At 41.4% G+C, this 20,628-nt stretch overlaps 2 protein-coding genes across 2 annotated transcripts; one reads left to right on the forward strand and one right to left on the reverse strand.

The window, feature by feature from the left end:
- The first annotated feature begins 372 nt into the window (after positions 1-372).
- Positions 373-7,786, forward strand: LOC139527831 (uncharacterized). Its single transcript, XM_071323509.1, has 2 exons — positions 373-768; positions 3,148-7,786. The coding sequence occupies exons 1-2, from the start codon at positions 445-447 to the stop codon at positions 7,489-7,491; spliced, it is 4,668 nt and encodes a 1,555-aa protein (XP_071179610.1). The 5' UTR covers positions 373-444; the 3' UTR covers positions 7,492-7,786.
- Positions 7,787-11,401: 3,615 nt separating this feature from the next.
- On the reverse strand, positions 11,402-12,664 carry LOC139526448 (uncharacterized protein F54H12.2-like). The gene has a single exon (XM_071321597.1). It carries the CDS (start codon positions 12,662-12,664, stop codon positions 11,402-11,404), a length of 1,263 nt encoding a protein of 420 aa, XP_071177698.1.
- Between the last annotated feature and the right edge of the window lie 7,964 nt (positions 12,665-20,628).

A 20,628-nucleotide genomic window follows, 5' to 3' on the forward strand; every position in this document is an offset into this window, starting at 1 on the left:
ACTCATTACATATATAGACGTATGGATGGTGCTCATTGTTTTTTCATGGTCATCGCATGACTTAATCGATATCGATTCATCTCTCCTTATATGACCAGATACAATTCACCCATTTCTGACTCATTTCTTAATATAGACCCGTGGAAGACTCATTGTTTTGTCATGGTCATCGCGTGACTCATTCGATATCGATTCATCTCTCATTATATGACCAGATTCATTTCGCCTACTTCTGACTCATTTCTTAATATAGATCCGTGGCTGACTCATTGATTTTACATGTTCATCGTGTGACTCAATCTCTCCTTATATGGTCAGATACCTTCCGCCGTACATATATAAGGCAACCCATCGAAAACGACGAATTATACAATTTCGACCAATTTCAATGTGACATCGGGGGGTATATATGAACAATACGTGAATATCAATTTCATTTTCACAATGGATTTGAAGTGCGATGTATGTTCCAAAACATTTTTAAGACCATCCGATCTAAAAAGGCACCAAAATTCTGTACATGGAACTCATTCATTTTCGTGTGACAAATGTGAGAAGAAGTTCACTAGAAAAGACAAATTTCTAGAACATAATAGAAAATGTACCATAATTTGTAAATATTGTGACAGTAATTTTGAACACCAACGAGATTTTAACGAACATGATCATTTACTCCATACGGACAAAAAATATATGTGCAACAAATGTGAGAAGAAATATTCGAATAAAAGAGAATTAAAGAATCACCGAGACAAATGTTTACAATCTGTAAGTATATCTTTCTTTTTCCGTGTCACAATACATATATCATGACAGATTCATACAAAAGTAATCTTTTCATTTGCGTAAACACTAATTAAAACTAACAAAAATTATTATAGATAATTATAAATGATATCAATTTCAAAGTAACATTCTCAAATCAAAATCGAGCGAACAGAAAATACAGAAAACAGAATGATATTGAACAATATGTGCAACGCAATTAATAAATTATCAGTTTTATTGAAATTAATCATTTTAGTCTCGATGTACTACACTTGTTTTCCCTGTTGTATCTCGAAATAATCGAATCAGTTAATTTATTTGTTGATATAAAGAGAAAATAATTTCTACCATTTTTTCAAGAATTGTGAATACGTTTCGAAATATTTTGAACATTGATTAATTTAATTTAAGAATAGTGGAGGATAAATCGAAATTGCAATACAAAAATAAAATCAGACGTGAATCATTATTATTTCAGATTAAAGATATCTGAAAATAATTTCGCTTTTCTCTTTTCTGTTTAAAATGAACTGAGTGATTTACTTTTGTACGAATCTGTTATGAAATCTAACAAACCTTGACAGTTATATAATGTATATTCCATAGATAATAAATCCAGTGTAAAGAATTAAATCATCACATTTTCACAATATTTATTTATTTTTTTTAGGCCTGAGGTATACCACCTCAGGTCTTACATATTTTTTGTTTTTTCTTGTCTCTCTTTTCAATTCCCTTATCAGGGAATTGGCCCTGTCCTGGAGCGCAAGATGTGCACTCCACAACTCATCCACTTCCGGATGTCTCCAGTGAATTGTCTGAAAAAAAAATAAAAAATCTATAAATATGACTCCTAAAACAGGGGTATGAGGAAATACGTCTCAAAGGGTCTTTTACGTTTTTAGATATCAGTCATTGGTTGAAAAATATTCAGTTTCTTCTAAATCAATGACCAATAATTGTATACCTATTTTGTCAGTTTTGTTTGGACTTATTCTGCTCGATTATGGATTTGATTGGTGTTCGGTAATTTTGTTATTAACCTTATTTAACATGTAGAACAATAACTCTCTAGGTTTTTTTTTTTGTTTGTTTTTTTTTTTTTTTTGGAGTTAAAAAAAAAATGAAATAAAAAAAATAATAGCTACTCACTGCTTCATCATTTACACTCTCCCCTATGGACGATGGGGTTTCTCTCGTCCACAGCCTTCTCCTCAGATCAGTATTAGTCTGAAATAAATTAAATAATAATAATAATAAACGAAAAGTTATTGTGTAAATGAATATGAGATTATATCACATGATGTAAAATTGAAATAGAGAGTAACCGTAACCGTAGTATATTGCATTCATTCATCATTCAGGTGTAAAGATAAAATTGAAACTCACCCATTCCTCATTCGGAGTACTTGATGTAGGGTTAAACGACATTTCTCTTCAATGGCTAGGATGCGAATGAAGAGGACAAAGGAACTTTCTTTCTATCGACTTTCAACTCTTGTTTATTCTCAAAGCTAATTTCTTTAATTGCGACAGTCATACCTTCATTTGATGTACAGAACTGGTGTATTTGGTACAAACCTTTCCTTCGTTTATCGTATAAATATCTATGTTCCAATGTATGTCCTTCTAGCAGACGTACTCATGTCTGGCGACATCAAGCTTCATTCTTTGTCCAAACATCCAGACAAGAGTTGTACTTAAATTATCGATATATATATAGATTAAGATTATTGTTTAACCTCGAGATAAACACGGGGATCGAAAATGAAACTGACACACCCGAATTACTATATAATGATTGAAACATAGTGATTCGTTATTTCATATGTAACCATCAATATGGATATATTAGTATACGTACTTATATTCACGGAAAGTAAATGAAAGAATATATGAAAAAAAGATAATAATGTGGTAATAATTTTTTTTTTTTTTTTTTTTTTTTTTTTTTTTTGTATTTCGGATTTTTTTTATAATGCCTTGTATGTGGAAATAGATCTTTAAATTTTTTAAAAGATTGAAATTGATTTCATCAAGATTGAAGCTAATAATATGGTATATAAAAATAGTCACATGTAATCACTGGTACTTAGATGTTTATCTCAATAAGATATATTTATTTGATTGTATTAATTATATTCTCTTTAAACATTATTAAAAACACATGTCCAAGTAATGAAGCAAGAGGTGAAATCAAATTATCAATGTATTGAACAGATTGTGGAAAGAGAGCTAACTCTGTCTTAACTCCACAATAAAATATAGGAAAACACTACTTGTCTCCCATGTGCGTAAAAATCAAAGTACTTAGAGCACTGACATAAACTGAGGGAAAAAGAATCAATGGATCAATAATATCATCATCTTTTTTTTCAGGAGAAATCTACTACTACCAAAGAACCTTCAACAGTCCCCGAGCCGGGACCCTCGGAAGGATTTAGGTGTCGTCGATGCACGGCTAGATTTTCCAATCGCCGCGAGTTGTACCTACACGGCATGCAACATCACTATCAGACAGGTGCCGGTGGTTTACAATCTCGACCTTGGACCCACGATGAAGCCCCTTGGGAAGTGGAGGAAGACAAGGCTTTGAGGACCGTTTACGAGGCCAATGCGCCCCTCATTTTAGAGAATCACAGCGAGAGTTCCGTAACATCAACATATAACGTTCCACTGACCAACGACTTCACCGTTCCCCAATTGATGGAGCAAGCCGAACGTCTCTACGATCGCCAGGGCCACGCCTTTCGACTGAACTTGGAATTTGGGTTGATTCTACGCCACACGGAAACTGGAGACTACCGTTACTTCCGGCCATTTCAGAACGAATCACTCTTTCAAAGACCCATCTATATTTCACGCCGTAAAGACCTCAACCGACTGAAATTACGTCTTCAACGCTTTAACGTCACCGACTACATCTTACGTCAGAGACCCGACACGAAATGGAAACCGTATTTAGTCACCAACGTCCGATTCGTCTTCTATTACCTAAACTATCCCCTGGGCAACGCCGTGAAGCTACCGGACTACATTCTGCAATCGAAATCAATCGTGGGATTAGATAAGACCCGAAATGGAAAACACGTATACAAAGACCATCTGTGCGCCTTTCGTTGCCTGGCCGTGCACCACGGACATCGGACAGACCAGTTGGAAACCCACACTAGAGCGTTATTCCAGCGTTGGATTCAATATGCAGAAGACAAGCAACTCGATTCAACAAATTTTCAAGGACTCCCGCTTCACCAGATGGCGTATTTCGAACATTGTTTTAGCATCAACGTCAATGTGTACCATCTACGTGACGACGACGTGGCACTCACCGTCTACAAATCCCGTTGTCATTATCCAGACTCTATGCACGTCAACCAATATGATCATCATTTATCGTACATCTCGAACTTGTCGGCGTACACTCAGAAATACCAGTGCGGCACGTGCGATCGCCATTTTAAACGGGTAGACAGCATGAAACGACACCAACTGAAATGTACCGGGCAGACCGTCTACCGCTTCAAAGGCGGATTTTATTCCAATCCCAAAACCATCTTCGATAAACTGGAAGAACACGGCATCCGCGTCCAAGATCGGTTATATCCGTGGTTCGTCGTCTACGATTTCGAGGCCATGCTGGTGTCCATACAAGAATCCAATTCCGACAAACTCACCTGGACACAGCGACACGAACCCATCTCCGTCTCCGTCTGCAGCAATGTCGAGGGATTTACAGAGCCACATTGTATCGTTGACCCCACCGCTCAGTCGCTCGTTCAACACATGGTGGACTACATGACAAAAATTGCATTGATCTCATATAAACTAGCCAAAGAGAAATTTGCCGATGCTTTTGACCAACTGGAGGCTGACATCGAGAACCCGTACCGTGCCCTCCTAGAAGACGACGACGAAGAGGGGTATAAACTGGACGCCTTTTTATACGATGAGGAATTACAGGAGGAAAATGAAAAACAGAAAAAGGTGTTCCAAAAATTAAAAGAAGAGCTAGAGGCTTACTGTCAACAGATCATCGTATTAGGGTTCAATTCGGCAAAATACGACATGAACCTCATCAAGACTTATATTGCCAAATCATTACACATGCACAATCCGGGGGAAAAATTTACAGTGAAACGCAATAACAGCTATGCCTGCCTGGCCAACGAGACCTTCAAATTTTTAGACATTACCTCGTATCTGGCACCCGGATTTAGCTATGCCAAATTTCTGAAAGCTTACGAAGTAAGTGAAAATAAAGGATGTTTCCCCTACGAATGGTTCGACAGCGCTGACAAATTACATCATCCGACACTACCTGCCCACGAACAGTTTTACAGCTCATTAAAGGAATGTAACATCTCGCCAGAAGACTATGCTTATTGTCAAAAAGTGTGGACGGAGAAGGGTATGTCGACGTTCCGAGATTTTCTGGTGTGGTATAACAATCTCGATGTCGGACCTTTCGTCCAGGCCGTGGCAAATTTACAGAAATTTTATTTCGAGCGGGACATCGACCTCTTCAAGACCAGCATTTCCGTCCCCGGATTAGCACGCCGGATGCTCTTCGATACCGGTCGACAAGTCGGTGCTTCGTTTGCTTTGTTCGACGACGCCAACAGTGACCTCTACTTCAGCATTAAACAGAATCTGATCGGTGGACCGTCCATCATCTTCAATCGCCATCACGAAGTCGGGCAAACGTTCATCCGGAACAATTTCAACAAGCCCTGCCAGAAGATCCTCGGTTTCGACGCCAATGCCCTCTACCTCTATTGCATCGACCAAGACATGCCGACGGGTCCGTTCGTTCGCCGGCGATTAGAGGACGGCTTCAAACCTCAAAAGCGGGATAGGTATACCATGATGTATGACTGGATGGACTACCTGAATCACTCCCAGGGTCTCGACATCCGACACAAACTAAACACCGGCAAAGAAAAGAAGATCGGCTCGTATCCCGTCGACGGCTACGATCCTACTACAAATACAGTCTACCAATTCAACGGATGTTACTGGCACGGACATCAATGCTGGATGACGAAAAACGTCAAAGACCAGAAATGGCAGGAGACCCGGCAAGCCAAATTCGACAAGACCGCCAAGACCACAGAGTTCATCCGGGCGCAAGGCTATAAAGTCGTCGAGAAATGGGAATGTCATTTTCGTCACGAGATCAGAAGAAATGGACAATTGAAATCCTTCTGCCACTCCCGGAAACCGGCGACCCCGCAACGATCCGTCACAGAAATCGAGATTCTAGAGGGGGTAGCTAGCGGTCGACTCTTTGGTATGGTAGAATGCGACATCCGGGTCCCAGACGAATGGCCCTCACACTTTCAACATCCGACCATGACGCCGTACCAATACTTTGAGGAAATGTCACCTTTGTTCTGTACCACCGACGTCCCTTTCGAAGTCATCGGCGAACACATGCAAGAGCACGTTCGCCGTTTCGAATTGTCAGAAAAACCTCGTCGACTACTGGTGGGAGGTATGCGAGGACGCCAGATGCTAATCGCCACTCCGCTCCTGAAATGGTACCTGGAACACGGTATGCTCGTCACCAAGATATACCAAGTCGTGGAATTTAAACCGCAGCGATGTTTCAGGGATTTCGTTAACGTCGTCAGCGACAACCGACGACTGGGAGACGCCGATCCCGACAAGACCATCATCGCCGAAACCTCCAAACTCCACGGCAATAGTGCTTACGGCGGAACCATCATGGACCAGGAAAAATTTCAATCGGTGACGTACGTCGAAGGCGAGGGCAGGGTCATGATCGAGGCCAACAAGCCACAATTTAAAAAGATGACCACTCTGTTAGACGAAGACGAATACTTCGAAGTGGAAAAGTCGAAAGAGAAATTGGACATCAACCTTCCCATACAGATCGGCTATTTCATCCTACAGTACGGTAAACTAAGAATGTTACAATTTTATTTCGATTTTCTGGACCGGTTTGTAGACCGCTCCGATTTCCAGTATTGCGAAATGGACACCGATTCCGCATACATGGCCCTCTCCGGACCCGATTTGGTTAGCGTCATCAAACCACACCTGCTAGATACTTATCAACGAGCTCTCATCGGCTGTTGTCGGGACGATTTTGAACCCGATTGGCTCCCGCGCACGTGTTGCACCAAACATGCCAAGTACGATAAGAGGACGCCCGGACTATTTAAAGTCGAATACGAGGGTGACGTCATGATCGGACTATGTTCCAAGACCTATATCGTACAAAAGTCCAAACTCGTCTACACTTCGAACACAAAGATGGCAGCCTTCCGACTTCTCAGACGTGCCAAGAAACTTGCACCGAAGCGCCTCGTCCATCGTCCGCGTCTCGTCCGGGATGTCAAATTCAGTTCCAAAGGCGTCACCAAGAGACGGGTCAAGGCACCCATGACCACCTTTCGCCACGTCCTCAATACACAACGCGTGGGGAACGGATCGCTTAAAGGATTCCGAGCCAGAAACAACGGCATAGCCACCTATGAACAGACGAGAAATGGCTTCTCATATTTTTACTGTAAGAGGAAACTTTTAAGCGACGGCGTGAGTAGTGTTCCTCTCGATCTAGAACTGTGCCCCGTGCCTATGGAAATCGACGAAAGCGAAACCCCCATGGAAATAGACGAACCCGAGACGGTTCTGGACGACGACGATCGATATTTAATACAACTACTGGAAACTAACTTTGATAGTGATGGTGAATGACATGTATACACATTCTGTGAACTTTAAAATTTGATACATTCAATTTTCCAATTGTATTCATTTTATCGTGTGATAATCGAAGACGTATGACATTGGGTAGCCATGTTTTTTTGTTGTTTTTTTTTTGTTGTTTTTTTTTTTTATACAAGTAACTATACATTTCCACTATGACGAGAATGGGTACTGAAGTTCGATTAAAACCACATAACTCGTAAACGATCAGAATTGAAAAACACCATGTAAATATTTTTGTCAACAATAAATGTATATTGTGTATAATAAAATGTATATTGTGTATGTTTCATATTGTCGTTCATCTGGCCTGATGGAATGTCGAAAACTATTTTTCGTCCTTATCCCCCCCTCCTTGTCATAACGAAAAATAGTTCTTGACTTTCTAGTCTACAATAAATAATAGGAAATGAATGAAAACAAATTAGACACTAAATATTTATTTACATCAGTTACAAATTGAACAAAATACCCAGAAACAACATCTATATATATTAATCCATAAATAATTAGCAATGTTAATTTGTAAAGCGGTCATCAAGTTGGATTATTTTCTTTGTCATTTCATAGAATCCATCTTTGTCTGGTAAATTATTTTCTCGCCATTCACAGTTTTGTAAAAGTTTTATAAATGTATTTTTCAATTCCAATGATATGTCTGTAAGTTTAGTGTCCTTTTTCCACAATTCTAAGATTTCTTCGCAATCAACATTTTCCAAAGCATCGTCGAAGTAGATATTCAGTTGTTCTAACTCGGACATCATGAGACAGGAATGATTTCTCTGACTGGGATGATTGTTTCTACATCCAAAACAATGTTTTCTGGTTAAAAGTCTGACTTCTTCTACCACTTTTCTAGCATATAGGAACAAGTATATATCAATCGTCATTCGAATCTCTTTACCCTCAGTAATGGTTTGTGTTGATTCCATCTCGATGGTTTAGAAAGACTCTGTGAACGTTGGATGCCAACGCTGTTTATAAAGGATATTTGATCACGTGATGGCGTGTCGTTTGATAAGCTTAACAACACTGACAGATGTCGAAATCTGGAATTTGATGTGATAGCGAATAGACAATTGGGTTCCCATTTTAAATGTTCCGTTTGTATATAGTCGTCTTTTTTCCCATTGTAAGGTTACAGTAAAAACATGTTACACGATCCGGTGTAAAATAATCCATTAATAATTAAATCTTTGCACAATCTGTCTAGGCCAATGTTCGAATCATATAATACAATTTTAACGGATGTTTTGGTTGATGGAAATAAACGAGTAGGAGACGGTCATGGACGACGAGGATCGATATCTGATTTATCTATTGGAAACTAACTTTGACAGCGAATGAGATCGTATATTGTGTGTGTGTGACACACATTCTGGGACCTTTTAAATTTGATAGATCCAATTGAACTCATTTTGTCCTGTGAAAATCGAAGAGGCATGACATTGGGTAGTCATGTTTTGTGTTTTTTTTTAATTTTTCATGCAAGTTCCCATACATTTTCTATAGTAAAAAAGAAGACTCGAAAGAACAGTTCAGTTCATTTTTTGAGCGAGTAAAAACACATTCTTGTTAAATGTAAACAATCGGAAATGACCAGTGGGGTAAAATGAAAACGTTCTAAAACTTAATGGAAATTACACTAGACTGGGACTATTTTTCTGTGAACTTTTAAATTTGATAGACAATTTTTCCAACTGTACTCATTTTGTCGTGTGTAAAAAGAATGTGTGACCATGTTTGTTTTTTTTTTAAATACGAGTAACCATACATTTCCTATCACTCGAAATTTGTGAATAAAAACACATAATTGACTTGTAAATAATAATTTGTGTATAATAAAATGTATATTGTGTATGTTTCATATTGTCGTTCATCTGGCCTGATGGAATGTCGAAAACTACTTTTCGTCGTTATCAACCCCCACCCCCCCTCCTTGTCATAACGAAAAATAGTTTTTGACTTTCCAGTCTACAATAAATAATAAACTCGATAGTCTAATCTACATTTTTATTCATCCACATTTTACAAAGACATATTTAAAGCGAAATCCATTGTTTATTGTCTTTAGTCACTTGGTCTTTGACCGGAATTCCGGGAGGTCCTAGTTTAGGCGTCTTCTTCTTTTTCTTGAATCCTTGACCCGTCTGCGATTTTTCACGATCGGCTAAGAGTGTGTGGTAGCGGTCGTAAGGTACCAGTATCATTTTCTCCATGACTCTATGATATCCAGAAGATGAACGATGGCCGCTGTTCCCTTTTGCAGAACACGAAGTCTGTCTTTTCTCGACGACGTTTTTCTACCCAAGATGCTGATGATCTTTTTGAATCTCTTTAATTTGACTTTCTCCGAGGGTGTCAGGACGATCGTTCCTTTGATGACGTTGTGAGCAATCTCGCTCAAGACTTTTAGTTGAGATTTGTCGATGGTCTTTAACAACGCCTTTCGTTGATCTTTCTTGGCGGTCCGCAACAGGTGTAGAAAATGGTGATGGGTGTCCAGCAGTCGACTCATGCCTGATGAGTGTGGTGTGGTCGTTCCTCTTATAATTTCTGTGGAATGTAGATCACCGTATCTTCTCCCGGGAACACGTGGGTCCTCAATCGATAGGTATCGTCGGAATTTGGTGCCAAATCGACGATTAAGTAGCCGTAGTCTCGCGAAGTGGCGTCGGAAAAGCTTTTCATCAGTATCTTCCAACGTCCTGGATAGAGTTGTCGCCCCAAGGTCACGATCTGGGAGACGTCTCTGACGTTTTTCATCAGAACCAAGTACGTGGTGTTGAGGGCGATGGTTCGCGACCTGGATCCTTGTACATATAGGTTTTGGGTCAGAAACAAGACGCTCAATCGTCGGTGGTGGCATCCCTGTGTGAATAGCAGTTCCATGTCGACGTTGCGCACTACTTGATGCATCAGATCGTCCAACACGATCAGGCGGTGACGTCTATCGCCGGTGAATTCCCGGACCGTGTCCATCGTAGGTAAGCCCTCGTGAAAAACGATGTTGGGAATCGTCTTTTCCATCTCTTCGAATAGCGGCTGGTGGATGCCGAAACAATACAAGATGGCTTCCGGTGGCTCTTCGGCGTACATCTCTTTTAAATGTGTCAATAGTCTGTACACGAATCGCGTCTTCCCGCTGTTGGTCATCCCCGTGATGCACATGCTCGTGCAAGGTAAAAACGGAAACGACATGGTTAATCGTCTTTCTGCATCCGTCCTCTCTTATGACTTTGACGATTTGAGCGTGGGACTGGGTAGAGCGTATCCGATGGCGCTACTTAGCAGCGTGATCCACAATTCGCTTTTACCGTTTTGCATCGACAGGTTGGCGATCGAGGTGATGATGATGACGTAGACGACTATCATCTGACAAAAGTAGACGATTTCCGATTTGGGTAGTTGGCTGCCCATCACTTGCCATCGTTCACTATGCGTGCTGCTCTCGCGCTCCATCCTCGACGGGTTGTACCAATTCTTCCTCTTATAAACTTCTTCACTTTGCGATCGTTGTCTCGCAGATCTACGGTGCTAAAGTCGTTGAGGATCTCTTGAAAAGATCGCGAGCCGTGTCTCTCCCGGACGAAATGAATGCAGTAGGCTCCACAGGTATTGCTGTCTTCCGGTTGGACGGCATCCGGCGTATACAGATAGGTCGGTCCCAGGACTTCTTCGAATCGACGATGGTAGTCACCCGGACGGTTTCCCAGCGAGTCGAAAAATTCGGGAGGTCCTTGAAGAGGAAAACGAAACACGGTCCAGTGAGTCCCAGGTCTGGAACACGGATCGGTGTTGACGACGTACGTCTGTGGTCTCTGTGGTCGCACTAATTCGTCGGCACAGATGGCTCGGACGTGTTGGTCTCTCAGCGCTCTTTCCACCTCTCGGTTGTTCATTGTAGCAAGACGCGTCGAGATTGATCCACGTGCATCACTTTGGGAAACTTGCCGTACATCAGGACGGTCACGCTCTCCGGCAGGGGCGTCCCGAATTTGATTACCAGTCGACAGTCTCCTCTCCGCTTGGCGTTGAAATCGACTCGATCGTCGACGTTGAGGACGAAGAGGGCAAACCCACCGGCGTAATCCAAGAGGGAGACGTCTACGTCGTCCCTGAAGGTAGCGAGTGTCCTGTAGGCGTCCACGTAGTTTCTACCGGCGAAATTGGGTTGTAGCGGTTGACTGGGGTACGATTGTCCGTCGACGTACAATCCCAAAAAGTTGCAGTCGAACCCCTGGAAATTGAACGGCGATCTCTTATAACTTCCACTGAAGGCTTCGCTGCTGACGAGGGCCACGATTAATTGGCTGGGAACGTCTCCCTGGAACAAATTGTTCTCGATGAATCCGTACTCTCCCTTGGATACGGAAGCCGTCTTGAAGTGACTGGTTACGAACGGATACATGGCCGTGGCGTCTCCCAACAATTTGCTGTGGGCCATCAACACTCCGGCGTTTGGTGTCTGTAGACACACTTTGAAGGCGGCATCCAGGATCTGCACTCGGTAAGCCGCGTCGTCGTCGCTGGACATCAGGCGAAAGGCGTTCTTACTGGGCCACAGCTTCAGGGTCAACGGGATGCCGTTCAACAACAGGCGATGTTGACGAAACACGTCCAAATGTAAAGGTCCTTCCATCTCCAGGATCCTGCCTTCTCGGGTGTATAAAGAGCGACGGTACAATCCCTGGTTCGCTCCTCCTTGGACGTTGGCGTCGTCGAGATGTCCGGCCGTGTCTCTCATAAAGAGCTGCGAATCTAATAGTACTTTATCGCTGGCTCCGGTCTCCAGTAAGGTGTCGATGTAGGCCTTGAACGGATAATTGGATCCCATTTGCGCGACGGGCGTCTGTTGAAGACTGCATTCCACCTCAGAAAAGAGGGCTTGAAGCGACAGGTTGACTAATGCCACGTTGGTGTCTTTGGCGACCGAGGTACCGTCGGCCTTCAGGAGACGCAGTTTGACTTTCAGTGAACTTCGCTTCAGATCCATGTAGGCGGCCGATTGCGCCGGAATCGAGAAGTCCAAGGGAGCGTCCGCACTGATTTGATTCGTCGGTCTAAATTCTATCCATTCTCTTCTCTGTATCCCCGTGTTGGCCGGTGGAGGGGAAAACAAGGACAGCTCGTCTTCGTGATTTTCTTCCAAGTGGTTCATGATTCATCCAGTTGGTTGAACGTTCGCCTGCGCTTTCGCCCTCTTATAACTTTCGGAGAGGCCAGTTCCGATTTGACCATCTCGAGGGTTTGCGCAAGCGGCGTCACCAGTTGAACCTTGGGCGTCGTCTCTGGGCGCCAACGAGCGCCGCTGCCCACGATGTATCGTCCCTTGTGGTCGGGTCGGACCCTTCCTGCCGATAGGTCCGAGAAATGTTGCTCCCACTTTTTGTGATCGGGAACGTACGGTATCCAGCGTTGTGACTTGTGGTCGTACACTTCTATCGAACCCATCTTCGTCTGCGTATGTGAAGCGTGCAGTACAAGCAGTCGGTTTTAAATCGACATGCCCGTAACTGGTCGTCTCTTATAAAGATTCGCACCCGATTCAAGTCTGTTTGACGTAATCTGACGTAATAAGGTTTGGTATACTCTAAAGTTCCTTCCTCGATCGGTTCGGTGGATCGCAAGAGCGGCAAGAAACTATTCCGCACGTAGGATTCCTCTACCACGTCGGCACAGACGTAGAGTCGATTGGTTTGGCATTCCGGTTGAGACGGTAGGGCGAGTTCCGTCAGTGCGCATTCCCACGTACCCTCCAGCAGGTATCTCTTGGGAAGATCCACCACGAAGTCCCCAGCGTGGTTATCGGAATGGTCCTTGAGCGAATCGCCGCTGTACAGGTGCAGGTAGACATCCTCCATCGTGTCGTCATCTCGGTGCCCCGCTAGTCCCCTCTTATGAATGTCACTGTTCTCCAGAACGAAGAGAGAAGACGATGGCTCGATTGAGGTACTGGGATCTCATCAGACGCGGGATCGTCTCGTGGAAAGTCATCAGGGCGTTCTTTTTTCTTTGTAGAGATATTCTACCATCGATCAGTTGACGGAGGAGGAGAGAACGCTCTCTAAAGTGGGAAGCGTCTTGCTGAAGGACGTGGATGAATCCTTGGACGATGAGACGGACGACTTCGGACACGGCCTGCATCTGTGGTCTCGTCATGAATCGCACCAATAGCTTTCTCGCGGGTTTGTTCGCCTGTCCTAGTTGTTGTAGGTAGTGAAGGCGTTCATATACGATAGACTGGTCCATGATTACGCGGAAGGTTGTGGTTCCGGTCTCTTATAGTCTTTCAAAGACGTCAGGGAGATCCAACTGTTGAATTTCGCCGGCCATCCCATCCACTTTACCAACGCGTCTTGACGTCGTCGGCGAATGACTTTTTCGATACGGTACACCGTCTCCTCGGTGACTCTCACCCTGTTCAGCTCCGATTGGTAAAAGGTATCTTCCACGACGTCACCGAGCGTGTCCTTCAACGTGTAATACGATATGCCATCTTTCGTGCCCCTGTCGTCCACCACGAAAAACTCCATCGTCCATCGTTCGTCGTACTCTCGATCAAACGGCTGTCTAACGTGCGAGATGCGGACGGTATCTCCTTTTCGGAACGCGTAGCCTCGTGTCGCTGGTTTCACGTACTGTTGCGTCGGGTACTGGAGTTTCCACAGTCGGGCTTCGTCCTTTTTAGTCACCGCACGGGGAGCCATCTTGATGGAACGGTGGTAGGCGGCATTGTAGCTCTGTGTGGTGTCGTCCAGCACGTCGATCCAACGATGCGTTTGATGACGGGTTAGGTATCGGAAGAGTCTAGCCTTCAGCGTCTTGATGCATCGTTCGGCGTAGGAACTTTTCTGTTCGTTCTGGGTGTAAAAATAGTCAACCTTCTCGGCTTTCAAGAAACGTTGGACGTCCTTGTTCCGGAATTCCACGCCTTTGTCGGTCCTGAGTTTGGTAGGCTTTCTACCTCGACGGAATATGGTCTCCAGCGCTGACGACATTTCTTTACCTCGAGTCGATCTTAAGGGAAACGTTCGTGCCAAACGGGAGAAGACGTCTATGATCACTAGAAAGTAAGCGTATCCGTCGTTGTCTTTGGCATACGATTTCATCACGGCGGTATCGGCGTCCCATTGGTAGTCGATGAACGGAGCTATCACTTTTCGTCTCCGAAACTTTCTGTTGATCTGCTTGTGTAGGCCGAACGTTTCCTGCGTTTCCAACCATTTTCTGATCTTGGCTCTTCCCAAGACGAATTTCCCGTCTTTGCGCACGGCTCGATACAATTTATCCACTCCGGCGAACGATCCCGGGAACTGAGGATCGTAGTACACTTTTTCCAAGTACGTTTTATAACTCATCTCGGCGTTAAACGAGCGGGCACTTCTTTCCTCTTATCACTGAAGAAAGTATTTGATCATGTTACATTTCCATGTCTCCAGGTGTTCATCGTGGAGGTACTTTTCCATCTGTCGACGACTCAGGGACGCTAATATGGCAAATACTTCGTATCGCTTTTCTGCAAAGAGTAAACGCACATACGTTCCGTCCATTTTAAACATTTTATCCCCACTCTCCTCCTCTTATGCATTCCAGTTCTAAAATCACCGGATATATGTCGTCTAGATCTCTGTGGTGTTTGATACCCGTTATCATCATCTTGCCGGATAAATGACAGATGTAATGAAGTCCCCGACGTCGAAACATCACGGCGGGAAAGAGTTCGGGTTCGTAGCTAAAATGATGTGGTAATAGATGAGGGTCTATTCTTCCGCTTAGTTGATGAGAGGCAGACGCCGTGATCACTCTGACGTGTCTCAATGTCACTGCGTATCCCAGCTTCTGAACGATTCTGGCGTAACGTCGGAGTCTCTGTCTTCCTTCCAGTAAAGACGTACACTTTCCGTTACAATTAATCTGTCCGGTGGAAAATAGCATACAGTTCCCTTTGATCTTCCTGTGTTGCCAGATCATCGCCGAAAAAGAACGGGGTTCGTAACGGACGTTGGCAAGTGTTTCCGTGAGATGGCGAAGATCTACGGAACATCCTAAATCCCCTTGCACTACCACGTTCGTTAGTCTCATTCCAAGAGTGCTACCAGAGAAGAACAATCGCTCGATCTAAGCGCTTCGATGAAGACACGGTAAGCTGACGGTCGCCTTCTCATCAAAATCGTCAACAGTTGGTAGACTTTATTCTTTTGTGTATTTTGAAACAAGATATCTTCTGCGTGGTCGTTAGAGAGGACGCGCTTCTCTTGTAAGTACGGTACGATTTCTTCGACTGGTGTTTCGGTCACCAGTGGAAGGAAATGTTTGGTCATGTAAGGTTGGCTTCACTTCCTTTTCAGATGAACCTGAAGTTTTAAGCGTGTTCCTACATTTTGATTGGTCAGGAACGACGATGACTATATGTTTTTTATACTGACGAGAAAAGTTTTTAATCATCTTCAGATATGTTGGCCAGTGACCTTTAGCCAAACCACAACCCAGTTTAAACGGCATGCCAATCTTCTGCTCTTCCATCAACCCTAATTCGTATAGGCAATTTTTGAACCATTTCTCTCTATTTTCCCTAGAGTCCACGTGGGGAGGAATGCGTCGTCCTTCTTTCGGACCTCCAAAATCCCACTGCGCTTGAAAACATACGACTCTTCCCAACCTACGAATGCTCCCAGGAACACCTCTATCTTTTTCCACTGCCAAATTGCGCGAACGAACGGAACGTCGTTTGGAATATATATCGCTCCAGGGTATTTCATCGGCTATATATTTTGATAAACCATGAGGTTTCGTTGTCAAGCAATTAACTTGGTGGCATATGACATCTACGTCACTTATGGTTAAGAGGTCACCATATCGAAAACGTACTAGGTTCATGTTGAATATTCACTTTGAATGAGACGAGGGAAATGAAATAAGACATTTTATACTTTCGTTCCGTCCTTGCCATTGGTCGATTCGATACATGTCCGTATATGGATATCACCCTTCCGTTTTTGAATCATCCCCGATCAACATGAGTCACGTCTGACGAGTCATATTGTAACGTTCTTACCTTATTTGTGGATATGAGTCATTTCAACTGAGCGTAATTACGAACGATGGACTTATGAGTCATGTTGTGTCGTCCTAGTCAGCTGACCATATTTGGTCAACCGGAGGGGACGTTTCGATAAAGGGGCGGGGCTTGGCCATATTTGGCTGCGCCCTCGCGCCCTGCGTTTTTGGGGTGCCTAAAACTCCACACACCCTACTACTGACTACTATATATAAAGCTAGCAGTTACTGCCATACGCCAGCTCCAGACCTCAGTTAAACGGATTGAAAGGTTATGTCTTCATTATGCACACTCTCTCCCTGTTGTATTTATTGCTAATTTGTTCCGGAACATTCGTGAAATATGCGTCACTGGCAACAACAAATCAATAACTTAAAATAGGTTATTTACGTACAAATTACGAAGAAACTTAAGATTCCAGTCCCTTGGACAAAGTAGCCCTTATAGATGGATTTTGATATGTTTTAACTTCACTTTGGCCAAACACCTCTTCAATATTTTTCGGTTCTTATTTTTCTTGACTTTCAAATTTCAGTTTTCAGCGTTCCGTAGTTGAATTCTTTACTTAAAATTCAGCGTTTTACATTGTACTGGTTTTTCGAGAGCAACATTGGTGTATGGCCAAAAATTGAAAAAAATCCATCATGCAGCTGACACTGTGGCTTCTCTTTACACGCCCCATTCTGACTGGATGTACCTGTATTCTTTTAGTTTGCTAAAAGTCGATTGTCGTACGATAACTTAAAAATGTTCAAATAACAAAATGTAAATACGGAACAATAATATCCCTTAATACAAAAAATCCCTTTCCTTTTATTTACTATTTAAAAACAGTGGTTGATCTTGGACCCATAATGGAGCTACATGTACGTACATGTACATTGTATATGATAACCAGTCCAAACGTTGTCTATAAGGGAGCAACCATTTAACTTTAAAAGTGGGGTGTTGTTGATTTGTCGAAGCGCTAACAATTTTGTTAAGTATATCGCTGATATAAACTTTAATTTGAACAGAATTTCCATCTACAAATAGATAGATGGGCGCTTAATGTAGTACAGCGGCAACTATTACATACATATGAATGCTGAAAATAATGTTTATGGTATACGTTTATATATGATATGAATGGTTTCAACTTTTACAAAACCAGAGCTATAAGTTTGATATAGACGTTTAATCTATTTGGCCTTTTTAATTTTATTTGACTTTATTTGCCTTTTTAACTTGATTTGAATCGAGCGTGACTGATAAGACTTTTGTAGACGAAACGCGCGTCTGGAGCAAAAACCGGCAAAATTTATATCCCGGTATCCAACTATGATGAGTTTATGTAGATACCTTGTAACAGTATCTTGGCTCCAATCTACTAATATTTGGTCTTAGTACTCTTAATTTCAGCGTAAATAAGATATATATATATATATCAAAAACCTCCCACATTGTAGACTAGCACAACCTCAATTGGGACACCATGCATTCAGTATTCCTACCGTACCAAAAAAAATATTAACTAAAATCATTGATATAAGGCAATATAATTATGATCGTCATACAACCGATAAAAATGAAAACATAACGTTAAAAGTTACGACCGAAGCGCTTTTCTAGATAGACCTTCTTAGGGAACGCTCAAAGCTGAATATTAAGGGCCAACAAATTACAAAGAACAGATTCAATGATGTATTCTTTAGCCAACATGATTGCAGAAAGTAAGAAGTCGTGGAGCAAAACAGAAAAAATTGAAATCAAATGAGATAATACACCGTGTATTGAGCTGTTCTATTGCTTAAAGTTCAGTCGAAAATATATATACTTGCTCAACCTAAACATATTATTTGATCTACTGCGAGTAGTTCAGTTTTTACTGTTACTCCTGTTTCTCCTAGAATATGGGTGCTAGAAAAACCAGCAAGTAAAATGGCCAATATCAGATCCGTAAGTCTTGTTTTGAAATGAATTCTCTTCTTTTGAGAAATATTCATTTTGTCATCTAATTGTTCACCACTTACAACTGTCTGTCTGTGGTTTTATTTCATACATTAACTTTTAAGTATCAGTATGTTTTCAATTCATATTGTTTCGTTTCGTTCCGCTTTTATTTCGTTTCGCTTTTTACAGGTACCCCTCTTTTTGCCCCTTTTCTATTTTTGATATTTTAATCAAAAATTTAAAATATCAAACTTTCAAAAAGTGAAATAATCAACATTGCACGTAAGGTTTAATATTTTAGAAGTTTGATCAAAATCCTAAACTATCAAATTCAAAAACGATATTTAGAATTTTAATATTTTAATAATTTGGGTAAAATTTCAAAATTTCAAAACTTTTACACAATTTGAAATTTTGATATTTTAAAACTTTGATCAAAATTCCAAAAATCTAAAGTTTCAAAACTTTTTAAAACTTTGAATTGATAAGTGTTACACGGACCCTGTATGTATAGGGGTTTTTCAATTTTGTAGTCTTTTTAAAATTATGAAGCTATTTTTTCTTTTTCTTTCTGATTTCATCACTCTCAAAGTTTTTATTTTTATTAATGGTGCATGTCGAAATATTTTATGAAATGTCAGAGACATAATTATAATATGTATATACTAAAGTAACATGTACACTTGATTGTATGTATGTATACATGTAAGGAAATGTGCACCTTTTGAGTTTTGTCGTGACACGAAAACATATATATAATTTAACACATGCTTAATATAAAGTGCTAGAGTTAAATTCATGGAAGACACAAGAGCAATTTGTCCTTAGTCCTAGCTTTTTCTAAAAGCTCATACAAATATTTTATATTTTCCGATAAGGGGACGGCCATTTGATATTCTGGTGGGAGGAGGACTTTGAAAATAAATAACTCAGCCTTGATAATAACAAAAAAAAATGGTTTGTTATGGGCAGAGACATGTGTATATATGTCTCTGTTATGGGGTAGTTTGAAAAAAAATAACCTGACGATATGTATTGAAAATAAATAACTTGGCAGGTTTTTTAAGCAATGTCATAATACCGGTAAGCAGGGGCGGATCCAGGATTTTGGAAAGGGGGGGGGGGGGGGGAGGAGTAATAAAAAAATTTGGGGACCTTTTTTTTTTGACAAAAAACATGAAATAAGTGTAAAATGCATTTTAGTTAAAGTGTAGGGGCTGGACATTTTTGGTGCCGTATTCTCTACATTGATTGTCTATTATAAAATAATTGAATAAATCCAAAGCTATGTACTATTTAATATATTAATTTGAAGTGGAATTTGTCAGTAAAAAATGGACATGGGAAATTCCTGTTGTATGGTTAGTTAGCATAACTTTACAGATTTCTTGTTGTGAACAAGATATACGGCTATTCAAAGAAATTTACAACACGACCGACACGAAGAAAAACAAACAAGAAATTTTTATCCATTTTAATGTTTGGTTGAAATGTTTCACCCAACAATGGAAGCGAGGGGTACAAATCAACCAAAAAGGCTACGAATCGGAAGCAGAAACGAAAATGAAGTTGTGAATAACGTTCGACACATGTAGTCATATAGGCCACACCCAGCAGGCCGGTTGCAGTCGGGCTATGAAAAAAAATATTCAGTATATCAGTTCGGCGGAACAGACCTCAGTCACGTCAGATATAGGATTCACATGCAATCCCCCCTCCCCTAAAAAAAAATACGCCCGGGTTTTTTTTTAGAGTGTAATAGAGTATAATTTTCTGTTGGGTGGAATTGTGATAAAGAAGTCAATACGTCCTTGCTCAATACTTTAAAGGCGTCATCCTTAGCCTAAACATGTGTTACTGTAATCTGAATTTCAAAATGACCGAGTGACGTTTTTTTCTCTCAATTTAACCCCTTTACTAGAGATGGACAACGCATGCTTAGTACGTGTACTGTTTATTTAAAGAAAAGGAATGTCGATCAACATTGAAAGTGAAACAAAGAAATCATTTGATGACTGATTCGATCCACTAACAATCTAATTAAAATATTGATATCTGATTACGTTATACTACATATGAGTCTCATATGTAGTATAACGTAATCAGAGATCAATATTTTAATTAGATTGGAT

Source organism: Mytilus edulis, chromosome 6 (assembly GCF_963676685.1).
Source record: "Mytilus edulis chromosome 6, xbMytEdul2.2, whole genome shotgun sequence".
NCBI classification, from domain to species: domain Eukaryota; kingdom Metazoa; phylum Mollusca; class Bivalvia; order Mytilida; family Mytilidae; genus Mytilus; species Mytilus edulis.